Source organism: Urocitellus parryii, chromosome 11 (assembly GCF_045843805.1).
Source record: "Urocitellus parryii isolate mUroPar1 chromosome 11, mUroPar1.hap1, whole genome shotgun sequence".
Lineage (NCBI taxonomy): Eukaryota > Metazoa > Chordata > Mammalia > Rodentia > Sciuridae > Urocitellus > Urocitellus parryii.
The window spans coordinates 114,028,579-114,053,507 of NC_135541.1; the positions used below are offsets into that span (position 1 = coordinate 114,028,579).

At 39.1% G+C, this 24,929-nt stretch overlaps 1 protein-coding gene and 1 pseudogene across 1 annotated transcript in view; both read right to left on the reverse strand.

The window, feature by feature from the left end:
- Uhmk1 (U2AF homology motif kinase 1) overlaps window positions 1-14,106 on the reverse strand; it is a 20,985-nt gene extending 6,879 nt beyond the window's left edge. Inside the window, exons 1-7 of the mRNA XM_026412673.2 lie at window positions 13,648-14,106; window positions 12,109-12,401; window positions 11,049-11,240; window positions 8,928-9,022; window positions 2,213-2,289; window positions 2,026-2,124; window positions 102-190 (exon numbers count right to left, since the gene is read on the reverse strand). Coding sequence (XP_026268458.1) covers window positions 102-190; window positions 2,026-2,124; window positions 2,213-2,289; window positions 8,928-9,022; window positions 11,049-11,240; window positions 12,109-12,401; window positions 13,648-13,915 — 1,113 coding nt within the window. The 5' untranslated portion in view covers window positions 13,916-14,106. The remainder of the gene's footprint in view (window positions 1-101; window positions 191-2,025; window positions 2,125-2,212; window positions 2,290-8,927; window positions 9,023-11,048; window positions 11,241-12,108; window positions 12,402-13,647) is intronic.
- A 5,184-nt stretch (window positions 14,107-19,290) lies between these two features.
- Window positions 19,291-20,959, reverse strand: LOC113199622 (transcription factor E3 pseudogene; annotated as a pseudogene).
- Between the last annotated feature and the right edge of the window lie 3,970 nt (window positions 20,960-24,929).

A 24,929-nucleotide genomic window follows, 5' to 3' on the forward strand; every position in this document is an offset into this window, starting at 1 on the left:
CAAAACTACTAATTTTTGTGTATGTTTTTCTATACAACACACTTAATGAAAATTTTCAATAAGCTCTGAATAATTCTGAAATTATGAATACATTCACTTACTTGCCCTCTGCCAGGATTTTCCTTTGGAACAAGCAGAGACACTACTGGTCCATATTTTTGACATTCCTCTTTTACATCTTCTACAACATCTGGTATTAAAACACAAAACAGCAACCACTTTCATGTATTAATAATCATTCATCATTTGAGAATTTAAAATCAAAGAATTCAGGAATACAAATCTAAGTAATGAAACCACTTTCCCTATCTTCAAAAATACAGCTTAAGTACATAGTTTAATACTTTTCCTTCCATATTTTTTTTTTTTTTTTTAGAGAGAGTGAGAGAGGAGAGAGAGAGAGAGAGAGAGAGAGAGAGAGAGAGAGAGAGAGAGAGAGAGAGAGAATTTTTTAATATTTATTTTTTAGTTCTCGGCGGACACAACATCTTTGTTGGTATGTGGTGCTGAGGATTGAACCCGGGCCGCACGCATGCCAGGCGAGCGTGCTACCGCTTGAGCCACATCCCCAGCCCTTCCTTCCATATTTTAACTTTAAAGTTTTGAATAGTTGAAACACTCAATAATAAATCAAAATTTTTAAAAATAAGTATTTAATTTTCCTCCCACATTCCCAATTGCTATTTCATGGCCCTCTTGAAGGCAACAAACATTATCAGTTTCTTCTGTATCCTGCCATAAATATCATCAGCTTATATAAGTAAATTTGATTTTATATGCTTAAAGTAAGAATTTAAATCTTGTATTTTCTTTATTAAACAATATATCTATCAGAGTTTTCTATATCATTACATAAAATCTTCTCATTTGTTTTTTGATTGAGTAGTACTTTACTCTATGAATGTTCAATCAATTACCTGGTATGTTTCCTATTCATGAATAATTAAACTGTTTCTTAACTTTTTGACACTATAAACAATACTGCAACAGATAAATTTATACATATCTCACTTCATCTGAGTCTTTCTCAGTTGAAATTCCAGAAATGGAATTGCTGGTAAAAACTGACATAAATTAGTAATTGCTAGAATTATCAACCTGCCTTTCTTAAAGATTTACCAGTATAAACTTTCTCCAGCAATATATGAGAATATCTTATTTTCTTACACCCTTACCAACAAGAGTATCAATCAAATGTTTTTAATCACTGATAATGTCCTGGGTAACAAAGACACTACAGTTGGTTTTAATTAGCATTTCTTTCCTTTCTAAGATAAATATTGAGGGCCTACAATGTGATCTTTCATGTAGGTTACGTTCCAGTGGATAAAATCTCTTGGATAAAATCCAAATTCTCAAACACAGCAACCAAGTCTGTTAGATATCTATACTTCAGCTACCATTTCAGTTTTAACTAATTGCTTTTCCCTCAAATATCTCAAGATACAGTCATGCCAACTTGCTGTTCTCTGAATATGTCACACTTTCTGTTTATCTCTTTATGTTACTTCTTCTTCACACCCCCCAACTTTTAGCCAAGCAACTCTAACTGAGCTCAGATTTGACATCTACAGACAAACCCTCACCAATCACTCAGACTGGGTTAAACACTTCTCCTCTCCTCCTGTGCATTACCCTACTCTCAGATTATCACAACTACTCCCTTACTATATTAAAAACAGTAATCCCACAATGACACATAGTAAATAGTAAATAGGTCTTGAGTGAATGAATTGCTAAAAGCAAAAAAGAAAACTAAAAAGAAGAAATGAAGCATGGAGAAGGGCCAGAAAAGACAGACCAGAGAGAGAGAGTTGCTGGAGAAACTAACCTTAATTAACTTTACAAAGATCTAAAACAGCCAAAAGGACCTTATTCAAAAGGTGTATTTTAAAGATCATATAGTTCAATATTCTCATTAAACTTTCCTGTAAGTTAGGAAAAATAAGAGAATCTTTTGAATATATGTCTACTCCAGACTTAATTAAGAGAGACACATTAAAATATAACTTAGGAAGCACTGACCTTCATATTCTTCTTCATTCTCAAGATAATCATCATCAAGCACATTGAGCAATCTTAGGACTGGAGTAGGAAGCATCACCAAATCTTCAATATGAGGGGCTGTTAAAGTTCATTAAAATATGGTTAAATGTAAATCCTCTCCCTGCAAATAAATTGATGGAAAAAAATAAAGACATATACAGCTTACCAAAAGGAATGCTGAAGAATGGACTGCACAATGCCATTTCAGCAGGAATCCTTCTGCTTGGATCATCATGAAGCATGCTAAGACATAAAAATCAGTGTCTTTATAATAACTGTCAAATCTTCTGAAAAATGTAACAATTTTAAAAAAAAGTTCATCACAGCATTAATTATATTAGCATGGTTTATTGAATCATTCACCTATAAAATGTTATTATGAGTAAATGGTACAATAAATCATAACACATCTATAATATATCATACTATGATTAAATAATGATTTTGATTAATAAATGAAACATGAGAAAGTGATCCACATTCTATAACACTAAGTGACAAAAAGTCAGACAAAGATTCAAGGTAACACAATAGAAAAAGAAGACAGTGGCAGGGTAATTATGAATCTTGTCAAATTCCCCTGATAATAAAACAACTTGAGCAAAACCAAAAACCCATCTCCAACAAAATATAGGGATTAAAGATCAACAGCAAGAAGAAACCAGAAAAAAGAATAACCCAAAATGGCCAACAGAGACTCACTGGGTAACACAGCAGAGTAATTTGATAAAAACAGCTAAAACTACCAGGGGCTATATTTTTTAATACGAGGTGAAGAGAGCCTCTGTAAAATTTGAAGGAGTGGAATAATCCAGACACTAATACCTCTTAAAACAAACTAGCAAAATCCCACAATGAGAAGAAATCAGAATAGAATCCATTCTGAGCAAGACAAGAGACCAGAAAACAGCAAAGGGTGGGGGAGGGGCAGGAGATCTCAGAAAAAGACTTTAACATTGCATTATTTAAAAAAAAAAAAAAAAAAAAAAAAAAAAGTAAGCTTTGTATAATTAGAAAAGTTGTCCCTACTATACCTTCTACAAGTTTAGGAAAATAAGCTTCACATAAAAATGTGTAACAATAAAAGAATTATAACAAATTTATTATATATAAAAGAATTACAAAATAATACTTCTCAGTGCTCATATGCTGGAAAGATATGAATATAATATGAAGGAATACTATAATCTACCATTTAAAAATAAGCTGGCATTTTAAATAATATGATTAAAAGAGTAATAAAAATCAAAATTAGTCTCAAAACTTAGGTAAGAAAACTCAGGAAATAATTAGAAATTTTAAAAAGATTTAATAAAATAAGATTATTGTAGAGAAACTGCAAAAAAGAGAAAATGCAGAAGTATGAACACTTTTAAAAATCAAAAAAGAAATAATGGGAGAGAGAAAAAAAGATTCAAAGAGTGGTCATAATACTGAATATAGAGGAAGAAAATCCAACATTCATATGAGTGCCTGGGAAGAGAAAAATTACATAGAACAAAACACTAAAAACTGTATAATTTAAAAACAGTTTTCTAAGATATGAATTACACACTGAACTGCATCTCAGTTTCCTGAAACTACTGAAACAATCAAATTAAGATATATTCTGGTAAAATTAATAGACTTTTTAAGGGGTGGGGGGAAGATAAAATGATGAAATGAGAAAGTATGAAAGATCCTAACTTCATTATTATATTCTAATTCTGGCATTCTTTTTGTCCTTAAGAACCAGAATCTTGATGTAGAAGAAAGAAGATACAAATATAAAATAGAAGGAAAGTAAAAACCTCTATTCATGAATTTGAATTAGAAATATCAGCATGAACTCCATTAACTTAAAAGGTATAAAGGCAATGACCACCCCAGCAGTAAGGGGTATTCCTAATACCCAGAGCGTAGTTTTAAATACTAAAAGAAACCAGGCTTCTTGGAAAAATGACTAAGTCCAGGTCGGGGGCAAAAAATGTATAAAATAATGAGAACATCTTTTAATATTACACAAAAAAGAAGCTATCAAAAATAATGTCTGCCAAAACCAATATGTGGAGATTTCCCATTCATAAAGGATGAGATAGTTTCAGCTTTGAACAGGATAAAAACTGCAATGGATTGTAGCACAAATATATTTAAGTCCATTAAATATATTTAAGTTTATAATGATCTTAGATTTTTTTTCTCCCATTTATTAATTCTTGATTTTATTTCTTGTGCTTTAGGAATCCTTTAAGGAAGTCAGGGCCTAATCCGACGTTATGAAGATTTGGGTCTACCTTTTCTTCTATTAGGCAAAGGGTCTCTGGTCTAATTCCTAGGTCCTTGATCCACTTTGAGTTTTGTGCATGGGGAGAGATAGTTTAGTTTCATTTTGCTACATATGGGTTTCCAGTTCTCCCAGCACCGTTTGTTGAAGAGGCTATCTCTTCTCCCATGTATGTTTTTGGCTCTTTTGTCTAGTATGAGATAACTGTATTTATGTGGGATTGATTCTGTGTCTTCTCTTCTGTATCATTGATCTACATGTCTATTTTTGTGCCAATACCATGTTGTTTTTGTTATATAGCTTTGTAGTACAGAACGATCAATGAGGTAAAGAGAGAGCCTACATTTTGGGAGCAAATTTTTGCCACACACACGTCAGAGCACTAATTTCCAGGATATATAAAGAACTCAAAAAACTTAACACCAAAAAAAAAAAAAAAAAAAAAAAACACACAACCAAAATACTCAATCAATAAATGGGCTAAGGAGCTGAACAGACACTTCTCATAAAGATATACAACTGATCAACAAATATATGAAAAAATGTTCAACATCTCTAGTATTTAGAGAAATACAAATCAAAACTACTCTAAGATTTCATCTCATGCCAGTCAGAATGGCAGTTATCAGGAATACAGACAACAATAAGTGTTGGCAAAGTTGTGGGGGAAAAGGCACACTCATATACTGCTGGTGGGACTGCAAATTGGTGCAACCACTCTGGAAAGCAGTATGGATATTCCTTAGAAAAGTTGGAATGGAACTACCATTTGACCCAGCTATCCCACTCTTCAGTCTATACACAAAGGACTTAATCAGAATACTTTTTTTTTTTTTTTTTTAAAGAGAGAGTGAGAGAGGAGAGAGAGAGAATTTTTTTTAATATTTATTTTCTAGTTCTCGGCGGACACAACATCTTTGTTGGTATGTGGTGCTGAGGATCGAACCCGGGCCGCACGCATGCCAGGCAAGCACGCTACCACTTGAGCCACATCCCCAGCCCCAGAATACTATTAATGCAGCCACATCAATGTTTACAGCAGCTCAATTCACAATAGATAAACTGTGGAAGCAACCTAGATGCCCTTCAATAGATGAATGAATAAAGAAATTGTGGTATATATACACAATGGAATATTACTCAGCATTAAAAGATAATAAAATTATGGCATTTGCAGGTAAATGGATGGAGTTGGAGGTTATCATCCTAAGCAAAGTAAGCCAATCCCAAAAAACCAAAGGTGGAATGTTCTCTCTGATAAATGAATGCTGATCCATAATGGTGGGGAGCAAGGTATGGTAAAATGAAGGAACTTTGGGCAAAGGGGATGGAAAGGATGGGAGTGGGTATGGGGGACAGGAAAAGTGGTGGAATGAGATGGACACCCTAGGTACAGGTATGACTGCACATATGGTGCAACGCTACATTGTATACAATCAGAGACATGAAAAGTTGTGCTGCAATTATGTACAATGAATCCAAATGCATTCTGCTGTCATACCTACCTAATTAAAATAAATTAACTAGTTAAGAAAAAAAGAATTTTTTTCCCAAGTGCTAAGGATTGAACCCAGGTGCTCTTTACCACTGAGCTACATTGCCAGCCCATTTTATTTTGACCTTGGGTCTGAGTTGCCCAGGCTGGCCTCAAACTTGCAATCCTCCTGCCTCAGCCTACCAAGCAATTGGGATTAAGGGTCTATATCACCATGCCCTGCAATTTTGAATTTTTTTTTTAAAAAAATAAATGACAGCAGAAGGCATTACAATTCTTATTACACATATACAACACAATTTTTCATCTCTCTGGTTGTATATAAAGTATGTTGACACCAATTCGTATCTTCATACATGTACTTTGGATAATGATGTCTATCAAATTCTACCATCCTGGCTAATCCCCTGCTCCCTCCCTAATACTTTGAATTTTTTAAAAAAGAATAATCTCTTTTGGAGGCTGACAGGAACCAATTCATTATATTGAAAACTAGTAGAGAGAATCAAGTTTTTAACTTTGTTTTTGGTTAACCAAATGAAGAACAAATGGCAGATTAAGAGCATCAACATCTCTAATGGATGTAAGCATCAAGAACCAACAATTGCTAACTCATAAAACTGAGATAAACATATTATGTGCCAACTTATGATAGAACACAATACTATCTACAGTCTTGAAAAAATTAATCAAACCCTCTAGATATGTCTATCAATTTATAAGAATAAACAGATATATGGGGCAAGGGGTACAACTCAGTGGTAGAGCACTCGCCTAGCACGCACAATGCCCTGGTGGTCCAACCTCAACAGCACATGTGTATGATGTACACGTACATACATACACACACACACACACACAAAACCAAGAAATATGTGAAATTATAATCATACAAAAATCAGTAAGATTTGGGTTATGAAAAACTATACAGAGCCAACAATCCAGGTTGTACAATAGATAAGTTAAAAGGGTTGGGGGGAAGCACACATGTATACCCATGTTTACAGCTGCACAATTCACAAGAGCCAAATTACTGAGATCCAGCCTAGCTGACCATCAATAGATGAATGGATTAAAAAATGTGATCTATATATACATATACACAATGGAGTTTTACTCAGCCATTTAAAAAAAAAGATGAAATTATCTAATATGCAGGAAAATGGATGGAACTAGAGACCTTTATGTTGAGCAAAAAATAAATCATACTCAGACGTCAAGGATCATATGTTTTCTTTCTTTTTTTTTAGAGAGAGTGAGAGAGGAGGGAGAGAGAGAGAGAGAGAATTTCTTAATATTTATTTTTTAATTCTCGGCGGACACAACATCTTTGTTGGTATGTGGTGCTGGGGATCGAACCCGGGCAGCACGCATGCCAGGCAAGCGCGCTACCGCTTGAGCCACATCCCCAGCCATATGTTTTCTTTCATATGCAGAAACTAGTGATAAAAAAAGGAAAAGAAAGGTGGGGACAAGTCTCATAAAAATCAAAGGGAGATCAATCAGTAGAGGAAAGGACAGACCAAAAGGTGAAAGGAGGGGAGTGAGGAAGTGCCAGGACAGGATATTGACCAAATTATATTATGTGCATGTACAAATATATAACAAACAAATCCGATCATCATGTGCAACTATAATGCACCAATAAAAAATGTGGGAGGGAAAAAGCGAAAGAGATGGAAAGGTACCCTTTGGATTAAGAGACTTAAAATATATATATATATATATATATATATTTTTTTTTAGAAGAGCAAAACTAAACATCTTACGGATGTACACTTGGGTAATAAAACTATAATGTAATCAAGGAAGTGATTACCACAAGTGTAGCATAGTGGTTACTATTAGGGGAGGAATAGAGTCTTGAAATAGGGACTAGATATATAGAGAAGTGCAGGGGTAACTGGCAAAGTTTTATTTATTGATCTGAATAGTGATTACAATGTTCCCGCATATACATGTTGTCACACTGGCATTTTAGTATCTGTTTTATACTACATTAAAAAAAAGGTTCAAACAAGCTGCATGGACACAAAATTCAATATGCAGAAAACATAAGGAAATTCACCAAAATGCTACCATTAGAAGTTTGGGTTATATTTTTGTTTTCCTCATCAAAATTTTTGGTAATTTCCATATTCAATATTATTAGTATTATTGAAAGGGCTGGAGGTAAGTTATTACTTAAAAAAGTATTCAAAACTAGAACTTAAATCTATCAATCAGTTTCTAAACAGCTATTTAAGACTAATTTAAAAAAATATACATATAAATATGTATAAAATTAGACCTAAATAAATTATGTGAATTATAACAATGTCAATTTACTGGTTTTGATTCTGTTACAGTAATATAGGATGTTATTGGGAGGAACTGGATAAAGTTTGGACTCTAAGACTTTTCCAACTGTCTGTTGAATCTTAATTAATTAAAAATAATTTTTTTTAAAAAAACACCTAATTTGAATGTATATAGGGCCAAATTCCAAAGAAACTCTAAGATTCTTACTTAACCAAGAGATTCACCCTTTTCTGGCATACTTGTTTATTCATTTCAAGCCCACCAAGGGGGCTCAAAACCCAAAAGCCCATTATTTGATATTTCTTATTTTCAAAACACCTACTGTATTTGGAGCTATTCAAATATTGGAAATGCTCTTTCTCTCTCTGTTCCCAGAGAGTTCTGGTAGTAATTACAAAATATAATTAAACCTACCTTATTCAAGAGTTTTTTTCCTGAAGTCCAAAAGCACACTCAGCCTTCAGTTATTAAAGATCCTCTTTTAAAAAATATATTTTCCATCAAGTATGAAAAGTACACAAGAGGTCAAAAGTACATGCCCCAGCATCTACCTTCTGGTGAATAAATAACTAAGGAAGAACTTAACATAGGGGACCCACCATGAACAAAAGAACATTCCTTTGAAACCAAATTTTGTAAAAGTACTTAAATACTTTTGGTTCTCATAAGAAGCTAGCCTATATAGAATATCTTAAGTTCTTATTTCTAAGGGAGTAAAACTTTTACAAGATCAAGAAAATCACAAATAATAAATCCATTCAGGAAAAAAAGGCTTCACATTGTAAATGTACACAAAGTAAATTTACAGCACAGACAATGTACCTTTTGATAAGGTCTCTTAGGTGATAGGCTGGAATTGCGGCATTCACCACTGCTTTACTGGCAAATATATGATCAATAATAGCAGAACTATTTGCCTAAAAAAAAGAAGAAACATCTTCCTTAGGTTATTAAATTCAGTTTGTATTCATTGACTACTAGGCATATAACACTGTTTAGTGAATAACATGCAACAGAAAACATTCTGAGAGCTTATAATCTTAATGGAGAAGACTATATATATAATCATAACTTTCTAGAGACAAGGAACTTTTTTCCCCCATTCTCAGTACCTAACTATATGTGGCACTAATGAACCTCTAGATGAATGAATAAAACTGAAGAACCAAATAAAATGTAGTTTTAAGTGAGAAAATGAGTGTGTAATGGGTCAATCAGTGTGTCTAGTGACTGAGTCTTCAACTGATTTTCAGACAGAAAAACTATCACTCAGAAAATGAGAGTGTTACTGTTTGTCACATTATTCATACCTTAAATCTTCATGGAATATAAATTTTTTTCTTGAGTACTCTGCTAACTCAGCATGTAAAACTGTATGAGTAAAAAGACCTAATACCATCATTATCACCAAAAATTATTGAATGCCTATCATAGGCCATTAAATATGCTAAAAACTAAGTTAGCATTTCTTTTTAAACCTTGATACTCACAGGAGATATGTTATTACTATCCTAAATTTACAAAAAGTTAACTATGGTTTAACAAATCCAAATAAATAACTTAGTAAGAGGTGAAAGCAAGATATGAACCCCAATAGTTTGACTTCAGAGTCCATCTGGCAATTCTGTCTCTGTAAAAGTGGTAAAACAAAATAATGATGTTTTACCTTGATAGGCTTATATTTGGGATTCCATTAGTACATATCATGCCTCCAAATTTCACACAAATTTTACTATAATCCAGTTCTGTTGAGCTCTGGGTCAAGCAGATACAATCCAAGGGTTCAAAGATAGTCAAAGCTAATTCAAGTAATAGATCTACAGTTGAATTAGCACTAGAGGAATAATACTCAACCTCTGGACTAAATAGTCTCCTGAACTGTTTGGGATAAAAAAATATATATATATACTGATTTTACTCCCATGGCAGCATTTTTTGGCCAAAAATAAGCATTGAGGTATGTCTGTTAGGCTCTTAAGTACTCCTTGGGAGGGAGGAAATTAATGAAAATAAAACTCTCTATATTATAATAGCCATAAACTATGTATTAGATGCTCAAAAAAATAATTGTTGCTTAATATTTAAACACTTAATATCCAATACTGTCCTTTAATATCAAAGCTAATAATTTGAAAGCATTATATTATTTATCAAACATCTAAGTGAAAGAATACTAATGTCATCAAAACATTGAAGTCCCAAAATATGTTTGAAAACATGCTGTAGTTATTTCTTCTTATACACATACAAAAAGTTCATTCAAAGATCAGAAGTTTAGAACTTAGAACCCATGTTCTCACAGAAACAATGAAATAAATAGTGGTCATTACACCATATTCACCCATGGTATATAAATAAATTACAACATAATGTGGAACTGTGGAAAATACTCTAACTTTTGAGTAGGAGGAACAAAATTTGGGAGCCAAGTCTAGAACACTTAGCTATATAATCTGGAGCAAGCTTTCCTATCTGTGCCTCTAGTTTTCATTTCCAAAACAAAAATAACCAGTATTCACTCTGTCCTTAAAGAATTGTTGGGAGAATTGAATGAGATTGTGCATTAAAATACTTTTTAAAACTACAAAGTTTAAAGCATTATGTAAAGATTCATTTAACTTACAGCTTATGGTTCTATTAGTAATACTTCAGAACCTAATATAACAAAAAAAAAAATCACTTTTGCTTCCTTGGGAAAATGCATTAATTCAAACATTTTATCAAACACTACTACATGCCAGGATCCAGCTAGTAACAGTGAAAATGTAATGCTCATTAGTCTGTGGATAGCCATGGGAGTGATAAGTGGCATTGAAGGTACTATCAGTATGACAAAAGAGTATGGATGAGAAGATGCAAATAGATTCCTCAATTAGAATTATCATAAATTCAATACACTTAAATTAATTAAGGACTCCAAAGCAAAACACTAGTACAGTTTACCTTCCATTCCTGAGATCTAACTGTATGTTTCAGTTTCATTCCTGAGAACATTTCCAGTAAAATAATTCCTAAGCTCCACAGATCAACAGCTGAGGTACATTCTGTATCACTCTGCAGGCCAGCCTGGGCCAAGCAATTTTGCAGTTCTGCTTCAGGAGCCCGATACCCGTCTGTCTGAATATACTTTACATCCTAAAGAAAATGAATATAAATTACAACTAATAAAAAGCTGCTCACCATCATTACAACATTAAAGCTCTACCTTTACAATGTATTTAGTTCTCTAAACATGGAGTAAAACACTGCCAAATTGAATGCCAAAATTTTTAGTCTTTGGTTACTACAATACTTTGGTTCATTAACAGGGAAGTTCTCACAGGCAAGATCTACACTTTCCACACTGCTACTCATAAAGAAGTCGTCTTTAAATAGTTTACCTAGTAAGTACTGCTGATAAATAAGAATACTCTGCAAAGAGCTGATAAACTAAGAATGAAGGCTGTGCCAAACCTATCACATGCATTCTGCCATGAAGTAGAGCACCAACACTGAAGACACCAGGAATAGTAAGTCAGCAATTAACCAAATGCTCACAAAATTAAAAAAAAAAAATAGGTATTCTATGTAGGTTAAGTCTTTATATTAATTCCCAAGGTCTCTTGTACCTCACTAGTTCTTCCTACCGGACACAAACATATGTTCTTTTTTTTGCATGGTGGCACTGAAATTCTTTTTTTTTTTTTTGAGAGAGAGAGAGAGAGAGAGAATTTTTTTTATATTTATTTTTTAGTTTTCTGTGGACACAACATCTTTATTTTTATGTGGTGCTGAGGACCGAACCCAGCGCCCCACAAATGCCAAGTGAGCGCGTTACCACTTGAGCCACATCTCCAGCCCATGGCACTGAAATTTTTTTGCTTTGTTTCAACTCTAGGCATTTCAGTATTTTAGACAGAAATGCCTCTTCAGTCCTTACTAAACTACCCTTGTTATTTAAAAATATTTGGTTTAGACCACTAGATTTTTAAACTGTAAGAAAAAAAAAAAAGATATTTCTTACCTGATTGCCTTCTTTGAAGCTAAGTCCAAAGTCGATGAGTTTAAAACATTCATTCTCTCCACTCCACAATATGTTACGTGGCTTGAGGTCTGCATGGACATAACCCTCATGATGAAGAAAAGCAAGGGCCTCCAGAACATCTCTGGCACAATGCTGTATCATCCACATGGAACAACCCTGGTGACTGGAATATAAAAGTAATTCCGAAACACTGACATCCAGGAGTTCAAGCAACAGACAGCGCGATGGCACATTTGGAGAGAAGTGGATTGTAAAGACTCCATATAAAGTCACTAGAAAAAGAAATGAATTATAATAATTTAAAAATCAAACTCAGAGTAAATTACTAAAAGCAGATGACTTTGCAATACAAATCTAGGATAATCTAGATGAGGACAACTTTGATGAGCAAGCAAGTTTCCATTATTTTTCCCATGAATAAGAACTTTGGACATAATAATCTTCAACAGCTGATTTCACTGTATATTCAGTGGTGGGTAAATACATACTTAGGGTGCCAAAAATTATTGAAAGTAAAAGTTCCAATTGTAGAAACTCTCTTCAAAACAAATTGAAGATTGCTTCTTGACCCAAAACAGCACTCTATACTCTAAATATTGAAAGAGATTAATTCTTTCTAGATGACATTTAAACCTAATCTTGCAGAGATTCAACAAGTCTTGAGGCCTGCAAAAATTTTCCTTCAACACCAAGGTTATTGTGATACATTAAATTGCAAGCTAAAAAAAAAAAAACAACTTAAAAAAAATGCAGCACTAACATTAGGAAATTCATCCCTAATATGGTATTATAAAACAGGTCACTTTAAATTATTTAAATTTAAAACTTTAAATATTTAAATTAAGTATTTGCCAGTTAGTAAGGCTTTCCTTTATTAACCAAAGCTATATTCAATTGTAAGTTCTCTGTTGGTGTGAGGACAATGAAGACTGTTTTCACAGATCAATCATCAGTGATCATTATAGAGCTTACATTCTGAATATCTGAGTCATGAAACAGTCTTACTAAAGAAAGATGTTCTTAAATTTCCCACTTCCATAAAGACTCCTATGTAATACTGAGTCATTTCTTCCAAATCCACCCTATCTATATATGTTGATCTCTATGTGTTGTTGGCATTGATGGCAATACCCTAGAATAGTTCCCATTTTCTACTGGCATGCAAAGATTCAAAAATTTACACACAAGACGTGACAATCTGGCAAAGGCATACTCCCTTTTACTAAAGAAGATACTTCTCTATGCCAATGAATGCAGCAATCTTCGATGAGACCAGAGGTCAAAGGGATTTACTGAGCATCTACTATGTGACACTGTACAAAGCAGACCACCACTCCACTGGACTGCAGACAGTAAAAAATGTGAAAGAACGATGGGAAAAGGGCCGGCATTAGAAGATAATGAGAAGGCCGGACCCGCTTCTCCAGCCTAAAGGACGAAAGACGGGAAGCCAGGCTGAGGAAGTAAATGCTTGGACTGGGACCCGAGCAAAGAGAGAAGGGAGACAGTGACAATTACCGATGTTCCTGTGACCCTGCAACTGCTCCAGCGCCGCCCTCTCTTTGCGGAAACCATACTCCGCTGCTGAGGCCGCAGCCCCGGTAGTTCCTGGAGGCAAGAACTGCTTGAGCGCTCCGGGGGGAGAGCCGGGGGTGCCGCAGCAGCGCACCCGATACACCGAGGCCGAGGAGCCGCTGCCTAGGCGGCTCTGTACCTGCCACAGCCGCCCGAAGGCCTCCAGAAACCGCGGAGGTTCGGCGCCCCACGCACAGCCGGATCCCGCCATGGTTACGGGTTGAGGGCCGACTCGGGAGCTAAGAGGACGCCCGAGGCAGGCCAGCAGAACCCGCGGTCACATCCCCGCCCGCCGGACCAGCGGCTCCGCAGGGAGGGGCCTGCAGCCGCCTCACCAGCTCCCGGGACCTCAGGCCGCCATGACACCGGAAACCAGAGCGCGCCCGGGTCTCAGAAGCAGGAAATGAAGGAAAGCCCATCCCACAGGCTGAAAGAGGCGGGCCCAGGAGGGGCGGGGCCGGAGAGAAGGACCGTAAAGAGGTAAAACCCAATTACCGGGTACCTGCTATTCCAGGTCCAGGGCTAACCACTGTCCCACGCATTACCTGAAACTACATCTGGTCAGTTTTCTTATCGAGGCACTCTGTCTCACTAACAGGAACCCAGGAAAATAAAACTCTTCCTAATTTCTCACAGAAGGAATCCCAAGAGAAATATCCCAATTTACCAAAGGAGAGGGCTTACCATCATCTCCAGGCCCCATGATCTCTAGCCCTAATTAGGTACCAGATGCTTGTCCTTCTCTGTTCACCTTGCCTGTACCTGCTTCCTCAAACAGCATCCACCTGAGCAAAAGTGGATCTTTAACCATCTTTTTTTATTCTACTGTTTTACATATTTAACAAAAATTTATTAATTAACGAATGTGGCAAATATGAATCATTTCACAAACTAGAGTTTGTTTAAAATATAATCTTCTTTTCAGTAATTACTTTTTCCTTTTGTTGTCAGGGGGCAAAATTGCAACATATGCAGTTGAGGGGAGAAATAAGGAATGTCCATGCGCTTTTGCCCCTTTCGATGCTTTTTTCACTCAAATTACTCAATATAATTCCACTCTATAGGTTCTTAATCCAGAAAACAACAATCCTTAATGTTAGGCACTGCAATAGACATAATCAATTCACTGCAAACAATTCTAGATTAATCAATTCACAGCAAACAATTCTAGATTAATTGTAAGTACTATAAACACATTTAATCATGACAGGCTAATGACAGATATTTCTTCTGTATGCTAAGTTTAAAGGTCTTAAACCTTAGGCTTTATGTCCAGCAAGCAGATGTACAGTCACTTAGATCGTGATGACCAGGTCCGGAACCAAGGCAGGCTTTTCCTGGTGTGGAGTGGACAAGGGGTTAAGGAGAGGGTCCTAAGGAGAAGTTGTGGCTCTCACCAGGGTCCAGAGGAGGCCGTAGGGTTTGAAGAGTGATGAGGATCACGCAGAGGATCAGGAAACGATGACAAGTGATGGGATGTCAGGTCCTCATCAGGCTCTCCAGCTTGAGTGCATCCTTGTTTCCGCTGGCTGAATCCCTGTTCATCAGCTCTATTATATATACTAAATTTGGGGACTTTTGACTCCCCCCTCGTTTCAATCTTTATCAGCCATCACAGGACTTCTCAGTGACATCATTTACCCTGGAGTCAGAAACCTCTGGTGTGGTGATCTCCACCCTGATCTTCTCGCCTTTCCCTCTTATCATGTGAGGACAGACTTCCAGGGGGCATCTCTCTGTTTATCAGGGTGAGGGGAAGTAACTTGTCTGAGGCCACACTGGAGGGCTCTGTGGGTGTGCCTGGTGAGACACAGGTTTCAAACTGGAGTTTTTAAAATGGAGTTGCTTAGGCTCAGACCTAAGGCCATCCTCACACCTTTTTAAGTCCTTTTCTGATCTGGTGGCAGAAACAGTTTCAGACAATCCGCCTCCATCTCAGTTTCTCAGATTTTATCTAAGTTCCTAACTAGATAAGATGGCTTGCCAAGTGGAGAGGTTAAGGAGCCATCTGCTTTTCAATATAATCAGTCATCATTTTTGGTTGCCAATGAGATATGCCCGATTTCTGTCTGTATGGACCCTTCAGACTCTGGAACAGCGAGAGAGCTGTGTGCACTTTCTTACTGTTTCTAAGAAGCATTTTCTGTAAGTCTGAAGTCCACACAAAACTATTGAGGGCTTCAGCTTTGGGAATATAAAAATCAAGTAGAGACCCCTAGGACTTTGTGATTTTGCAACCACATGGCTCCTCGAAGTACATAATTAATCTGCTTATATGAAGGAAGGGCAAAATGGAGAAATAAGGAATGGGTAAGGAAGTGGAGAATATAGCTGCATTAAGTCTTGAATACAAGGAAGAGAGGAAATAGAAATAGACTCTGATTTCAAGGAACTTGGAGTTGTTAGAATTAATTAGACATGTATAATATTATGATCCAAGGTTTAAAGGTTTAAATACTCTAAAAGAAGTGCACATAAAAGAAGAGTTCCGAGGAATTCATACATTAGAGAGATATTGAGTAAAGAGAAGCATCTAATGCCTGCCCATCTTGTTGAAATAGAGTATATTGTAAATCAGAGTAAATGCTGGTATTTTAGAAGTTGACTAGATCCTCCTTGTGAAAAATATTCATTTTTACAATCCATATTTTTGGTGGGTGTAATGATGTTCACCTGTAACACCAGTAACTTGGAAGATTGGGCAGACCCTGTCTCAAAATTAAAAACAAAACAAAACAAAAACAAGCTAAAGAGAACTGGGGATGTAGAGTACTAGTAAATTTTCCCTGTATTCAATCCCCAGTACCAAAAACAAACAAACAAACAAAAAAAAAAGAATAATAAATTCTTTTCTTGAACACTAGAAATAAAAGCTATCAGTCTGAAAATATTCCCTAGTAAAGCTTTATTTCTTTCTGTTTTTCAAGCCTCTTTTACACTATGATGTCTTCTCATTGCTCTACTTGCTAACAAACAAGGTAAGGAAACTAAATGATGGAATTGAACTGTAAGCAAATATGATACCAAGAATAATCCAAATCAGATATTCATTAGAATACCCTTAACGGAAGGGGGGGCCTGTGTTTTAATTTTTGAGCTCTTGAAGACCAAAATCCTTCAAGCATGAAAGTAATTATCCTCTATAGTAGCCAATATTCAAAATGGCCACTAATGGTTCTTTCTCCTAGTATTTACCACACCTTCCTATGGTCCCTTCTCACAATGAATAGAGATTACCTGTGTAACCAAGTGGACATTGTAGAAATAATGATATGACTTCCTGTGTCATATTGCAGTTTTTCTACCTTGTCATCTCTTTGATCACTTACCTTGGGAGAAGCTAGCTCTTTTGTCATGAAGACCCTTGAATTGGAGAAGACTACATAGTGAGGAACTGTGGCGTTCTGACAACAGCATATTAGTGAGCCTCCTTGGAAATGGATCTTCTTGTCCCAGTCAAGTAATTCTGGCTGAAGTATTGATAGCAAATTCACGAGAGACCCCCAAGCTAGAAACATTCAGCTAAACCACTTTTGAATCCTGTCCTATAGAAAGTATGGGTAATAATAAATGTCTACTGTTGTTTTAAGTTGCTAAGTTTGGGAGTAATCTGTAATAGAATAAAAAACTACACACTAGAAAGAAAGAAATAGTTGATGAATATAAGCAAAATTTAACATTACCACAAAAAAACTTTGCTGACCAGTTATATACATTTATGCAGTAATCAGCAAAAAGTACTTGACAAGTACATGACTTACCTTGTGCATGCCAGTATAAGGCATTGTATTTGAAACAACCCAAATAAGCCTGTGGTTAATTTATCTTTTGTAATTCTTATCTCTGTAATGATGAAACAAGCTAATAGGTGTGAAAAGAATTTGAAAGCTATAAAACATGGTATTACTGTTTTTATTTTGCTATAAAGACAATTGAAGTAGAAGTGGAGAAGTCACAAAGAGATGATCTTATTTGTCTCCAATTAGCTTTTGTCTGAAAAGTAGGTGCCTAATAATATAGTCAAAATACTAATTGTACAAACTACTAATAAAAACCAGTCTGGTCCTCTTTTTCTTAGACCAGAGACAGATGATTCTAGGGAGGGTTTTGCTTGGCCCCAAATCCAAACAGGTGAAAAAGACCAGTAATTTAAAATCATTCATTTATTTGTTAATTTATTAGCTCATTATTTCAAAGTTAAAAGTGCATCAAACACGCCTCGAATTTATTATTTTAATCACAAACCTATAGACCCCTCAGTACACCCTCCTTGGGGCCTGGCCCCAGCAATCCAAAGCTGATGACCTTGGGTATAGTCAGCAGGAGAGGTGGGGATGGGTAAGGAGTGTCTCTTGATAACTCTGAAATGGGGGGAATCCTCCAAATGAAGAACTGAGTGGGGGCCAAAGGTTGGGGATAACCTAGCTTATGAGTAGGGGGGACAATAAAAAAATCAGTTAAACAAATGAGAGAGGGTACAATACACTTTTGCAACCCTTCCTCCAAGCCTCTGCCTTGTAAGGGAGACTTTGTCTTTTTCCTGGGCAGGGATCTCCCTGGAGGGGCCCCTTCCTTCACCCTGTTCTACATTTTGAACAACAGTACTGGGGTACTGGACACCTGGTCTGGATCCCCACTAACCCCATCATCTCCCCATACTTTCCCTAAAGGAAGAAGACAGGACTCTACCCAAGGGTAGAGGCTTAACTCTCACTCCAGATCTAGGTTGGAAGAATAAAACTGTAGAATTTCAAGATCGGTCCTCTTCCCCAAGAGCAGAGTTAGCTCAGAGCCCTCCTAGGTCGGGTCAGGTTGGTCCCAGGTTAAGGTGGGAAGCTTAAGTACTGCTACTCCCTGCTGAGTGGAATGCTTGCATGAGATGTTGCTAAGGGCCAAGGGTAGGGCTGTGGTCTTCAGTTGGGATGGCCTGCTCCTACTGACTCCTTCACACCTGAGACACCTGTGCTGGACTCTTCCTATAGGGAAGGGATAGAATGGGGCCTGGCCTCCATTCCCAGAAGGTCAGGACTCAAGTTCCCATGGGAAGGGGCTGGGTCATGTCCTCACTTTTATTCCTTGTTTGGACAGGGCAGGGTTCATGGGGAAAGAGATGGGCTTAAACCCCCCAGGGGTGGGACCTCCTCTTTCAGTGCCAAGATGGGCTAGACTGGCAGATCCCAGGGAAGGGATGGAGCAGCATCCTGACATCCCCTATTCCCAGGAGACCTGGTTAGAACAGTCTTTAGGGAGCAGAGGTGGGACCTCATCCTGCCTCCTTTGGTCTCCTGGTCAAGGGTAGGGCCCATAGAGCAGCGACAAGGCTGTGATCCCCGGAAGACAGACCCTGATCTCACAGCCTTCTCCCCCTGAAATACCTGCACTGGGCTATGCCTTTGGGGGAAGGGGCAGACCCTCACCATACTCCTCCTCCTTGACTATTACAGGGGTGGAGCCTGATCACATCTCTACTTCCCCCCAAATTCCTGGGCAGGACAGTCTCATGGGAGGGTGGGGAAAGGCAGGGCCTCATCCTGACTCCTCCTCCTTTCCTGGGTGGGGAAGGTCCCAGGGGAGGGGTGAGGCCGATCAGCACTCTTCCTCCATGCTGGAGCTGCTGCCCTGGCTGCTGGCCTTTGAGACAGCCGGGGATACTGAAGAAAGCAGGGGGTCAGAGGCAGCCCGCAGTGGGGACAGGGCACCCCCCCACACAGTCCTCCCACCACCTCCTCCTCCTCCTCCTCCTCCATCAGAATGTCCTCCAGCTTCAGGTGGAAGGGGTCTCCCAGGTCCCCCAGGTGGTCACTGGGAAAATGCAGGTCCAGAAGAGCATCTGAAGGTGGTGCTGGGGGCTGCTGACGGGGAGCATTCTGGGCAGGTCCCCCTGCTGCTGTGCCTGACCTGCCCTCCTCCTCAATGTCCAGCTGCTCTGTCTTGAGGCTGTCAGAGGCTGAAGTTGTGGTTAGGGAGAGCAGCCCTGGGGTGGGAGGCACTGGCAAACCATGGATCTGGGCCTGCAGTTCTAGCTCCTGAATTCGAAGCTGCAGGATGCCATTGGCTTGCTCCAGGGACCGAAGTTGACTTTCCAGATCTTTGGAGCGCTGTTGCTCCTTCTGCAACTTGCGGATATAATCCACAGAGGCCTCCAGGATGGTGCCCTTGTTCCAGCACATCTCTGGGTCATTGGACTTGGGAATGAGGGTGCCCAACTCCTTGATCCTATAGTCAATGTTGAATCGCCTGCGTCGCTCAATCAGGTTGTGATTGTCTTTCTTCTGGCGTTCCTTCAACAGGGCCTTTGCCTGGGTTCCAGAGATCTCCCGTTTGATGTTAGGCAGCTCAGCTGGACAGGAGTTGCTGACAGTGATGGCTGGCGTGGCCACACCCTGATTACTGTACAAGTCAAGCAGATTCCTTGAGGCAGGCAGCGAGCTGGGGAGCTGCTGCCCTGCGGTGCCTACGGGCAAGTAGCTGAGCATCTCATCACTGGAACTGGACTCCTGGCTGATGATCTCATCAATGTCATCATCAATCTTCTCTGAGCTGGACCCGGTGGTGAGCAGTGCCGTGGGGCTGTTGGGAGTGCGGCCTGTGGGACCAGTGGCATGAGCAGCCTCAGGGGCAGGCAGCGGCTGGGCACTGGTGGGCCCTGGTGGTGGGGTGAGAGCCTGGGAAGCCAGCTTGGGCCCAAGTGTAGAGGACAGGTACTGTTTCACCTGCTGCCGACGTGCCTGCTGCAGGTGGTAGCGCGTTGGGTTCTCCAGGGAGATCTGTACCTTGAGCACCTCCCTGGGCACCTGAGCAGGGAGTGGACGGCCTAACGTGTGGCCCCCAGCAGAGACACCAACCACAGAGATGGCAGGAGAGGCAGGTGCAGGACTGGGGAAGGAAGCAGCTGCACTCTGTTCGCCACGCTCAGGCCTCTCCTGCAGCAAGGCCCGGTATGAAGAAGATGACATCATGGCAGGGGTCCTGGAGCCCCCTGCAGAAGACGATGTAGTGAATGTAGCTGGAGTGGTTGGTGTGGCCTGGAGCGTAGGGGTAGGGGTTGGCTTTTGAGCTTGTAGAAGCTGTCAGGATCAAGGATCTTTTCTAATTCAACGTCAGCAACAATCCCGGATTCCGGAAGCAAAGAGTTCAGGCTGAGCAGCTGGGCCCAATCAGCAGGCCTGCGCTCCTCCAACAGCACGAACACGGCTCGAGGGCCCTCCTTGTTGGCCTCTATGCCTCCCCGAGCTGGCTCGGCAGCATGAGACATGACCCCCGGCCCCGGGCAAGCCCTGCCAGGCCGGTCGGGCCTCGGCCCGGTCCCCCTAACAAAATAAGAGTCCCCCCACCTCGCCACCGCCTCCTCCTCCGCTAAGCCACTGAGCTAGCTCTGCGCCGGCGGCGAGAGATGGGATGGGCCTTGAGTCTTCACCCGCCCTGAACCGACGGACACCTAACCCCTGACGACCGCCCTCCTCCCCCTCGTCCTCTTCCCCCTCCTCCCTCTCAATAAATATTTTTAAGGAACCACTAAAATTCCCAGGGCAAAAAAAGACTTATAGTCTGATAGAGGACAAAGACAAGATTAAAGGCGGGGGGGGGGGGGGGGGGGGGCAGGTGAAGCACATTGCTTAGAGCAAAAGAGAAAACTCATCTTGTGAGATTGGAGAAAGTGAGAAAAGGATGATGTGGGAATGTGAGCTGACGAACTAAAAAATTCTGGATGATCTTAAACTTCTCCATCAAGGTGGCATGTATCATCATGGGAAAAGGGAAGAGAGAAAAGGTCGGGGTGAATGATAAAAGTCACTTTTGTGAGAAGTGTGCTAGAGAGAAAGTGTAAATTGAACACATATGTCTGTAGTGAAGCTTGATTTAGGATTGGCTCATAAGTAATGTCAAGCCTTTATTATGCTTTTGGGAAAGAGGTTGGGAGCTAAGGTTATATTTTCATAGCACTCTTCTTGTCACGTGGTCCAAGAAATTATTTGTCCTGGGAGTTTTGTCTGGGAAATATCAGATCAGCATTTCATCGGTATCCTGAATATAATATATACACAAAATTACACCCCGATCTTCTTCCCTCATTTGCTTCCCAGATGCTCGAGTCAAAAGCTCTGGAGTTATCCTTGACTCCTCTTTCCTGCATTTTTAAATATACTCAGATTCCAACCACTTTTTTTTTTTTTTAAACAATTTCCCCAGCCACTAGCCTGTTCTAAGCTTCCACCCCCACCTGCCTACATGATTAAAATAACTGTCTTCTTGCTTTCACCTTTGCTCTCCTACAGGCTGCTCTGAACTCTACAGCCAGAGAGATCCAATTAGAGCAGTAATCAGACCAGGTCATGCCCTGTTCAAAGCCTCCCTCTGAACCAGAGTTAAAAGTCAAAACCCATAAAATGGATCATGTTGCTGTCCGTGGATTAGAACTCTTTACCTCTCCAATATCATGTCCTTCTATCAGCCCTGGTTCCAGCACACTGACCTCTTGGTTGTTCCCCAAATACATCAAGCATCTACCCCAAGAAGGATATTCGCTGTTTCCTCTGTGTAGAACAATCTTTTCTTGGATATTTACATACCTCTCTTTTCATTTCTTTTAAGTTGGTACCCAAATGTCATAGAATGGTGAAGTTCTTCCTGACCACAGTTGTATAAATTAGCAATCCCTCTTTCCCAGTGTGCCATTCACCCATTGCTTTGCATTTGCTTATCTCCATAGTATGTTTATCTAACATCTGCCTGTCTTAAATGAAGAGAATTTTGATTTTTTAAAAATCTGTTCATCATCATATTTTCAGTGTCTGAATTAGTGCTTATAACATATTAAGTACTACTCAAATGTTGTCTTTTTCTTTTTCTTTCAAAGGTAGCAATCAAGGTCAGTGAATGGAATGGAGAAGGACAGCCACCATGATGGGAAAGTGGACAAGCAGAAGATGGATTTTTTTTCTTAAGAAGTAAAGGTAATTAGAAAGAGAATGAGAATAGAGAAGAACAGAGAAACTGAAGTGAACAAAATCCACCTGTCTTAAAATGTTAATTGTGTTTGACCCATTGCTCCATTGCTGGGGCCAAATGAAAGCAAGTAAAGACTCCAGGGAAAATTTCAGTTAGCTAATTGGTCAGAGCCACTATTTGGAACTTTATTTATTTATTTATTTCTCTCATCATGTTTTCTCTTTATTTATTTTTTTTTTAAAGAGAGAGAGAGAGAGAGAGAGAGAGAGAGAGAGAGAATTTTTAATGTTTATTTTTTAGTTTTTGGCGGACACAACATCTTTTGTTTGTATGTGGTGCTGAGGATCGAACCCATGCCAGGCAAGCGCGATACCACTTGAGCCACATCCCCAGCCCTATTTGGATATGGCTTTATTTCATCTCTTTTCACTACCCCCTGATTGAGATGAGAATTTTCTGCACAAGCAAGACATTTCCTGCACACATATGACAGACAGTGAGCTAGAAGGTTGGTGGCAGTGGATGGGCAGTCTTTATCTGGCACCTTAACTCCAAGAGAAGTGCTTAGATCTCCTCTGGAATTCCAGTCTGTCCTTTCCTATAGTTAGGGAAAGTCTCAATTGTAGGACTATTGTTGCAGTGTGAAGACTTCCCTGGTATAGCAGGATGATAGATTGTTTTTAATATTTGCTTTCCCCTCTGCAATCCCCCCCACCCCTTCAGAGTTCCATATTACTGGTTAGCTATACTGCTATTCTCCAGACCAAGCAGAAATACCTGTAATACCCAAGCCCCAAACCATTGACCGTACAAGCCCAGTCACCTAGGCAGCAAAGTCTTTTCTAACTCCAAGTCCTGAACCAAGATGGCTTTATGTAGAATCAAAGGCCACTAACAAATAAAAGAAAGGAAAGGAGAGGGAGGCAAAGGTGATGGGGGAAGAGGATGTAGAAGAAAAACAGACTAGGTAGAGCAGGGCATTTATGTTAATGTGTTTCTTTGAGCTGGAAATGTAGCTCAGTGGTAGAGCATTTGCCTAGTATTTGTGAGACCCTGGGTTTAAGCCTTAATGCCATAATAAATAAATAAAATGTTTTTTTCTTCCCTGTATCTCCTGGCACTAACTAATACTTAGAAAAATCACTTCCAGGGCTGGGGATGTGGCTCAAGCGGTAGTGCGTGTGCTCGCCTGGCATGCTTGCGGCCCAGGTTCGATCCTCAGCACCACATACAAACAAAGATGTTGTGTCCACCGAGAACTAAAAAATAAATATTAAAAAAATTCTCTCTCTCTCTCAAAAAAAAAAAAAAAAGAAAAAGAAAAAAAGAAAGAAAAATCACTTCCACAGACAGTGATGTTTGAGTGACATGGATTTTTTCCAACACTTCTGCTCTATTCTTCACCTTCTGGTGGGAGTGTTAATAAACAGTGATAAGAAGATCAGCAAAACTAAGAAAATTCAAGGATCTTGATAATTTAGAAATTACATGATTACTTATAGATAATTGAGAATTGTCTCTAGATTCAAAAGCGTTGTTTAATTCTTGATCCTGAAATAATGGATTGCCGAAGCCAAGTGCCAATGACTCGGCTTGGCACAGAATCACGAGCCACCACACAGCTCTGTAGGTTCAAACAGCAATTCTTTATTCCGGATCTCACACCAGCCTCCACACACGTTCAGGGGCAGTCTCGTTCTGCCGCACACTTCACCTACTCCACGAGGCTTTTTCCAAAATCCCATTTGAATCTCACGAGAACTCAACGGGAACAAGCAACAGGAACACCCTAATCCCAGCAGCAATAATCTTCAACCTCAACTTCCCTAAAACCCATATTCTTAAACCGGGAAACGCCTTAAACCGGGAACACCCTAAGCCCAAGGACCGGGATACTTCCTCAAACCTGCAGGATACTTCCTCAAACCTGGATCCACCCTCGATCACCTTGAGCAGGGTCATCTTTCTCAAACACACAAGCAAGGTCGCAGCAAATTTCCAAGGCAAGTCCATTTAACATGGGGTACACTGGCAAGGATTACGATGCGTCAATACCTACTTGGTAATGGCCCTCAGCAATGGATATCACCAAAAGATATGTAAAGTTAGAAACTAAGATAATTTTAAATCATCACTGTAACTGTTTATTTGATGCCCAAAACTAATTGCCTTAATTATTAATTTGCACTTAAAGCTACATTATTCTTTCAAATGTCAACAGTGTTTTCTCTGAAAATTTTATTTTTTACTTAGAAATTATTATTCTGCCTCTTTCA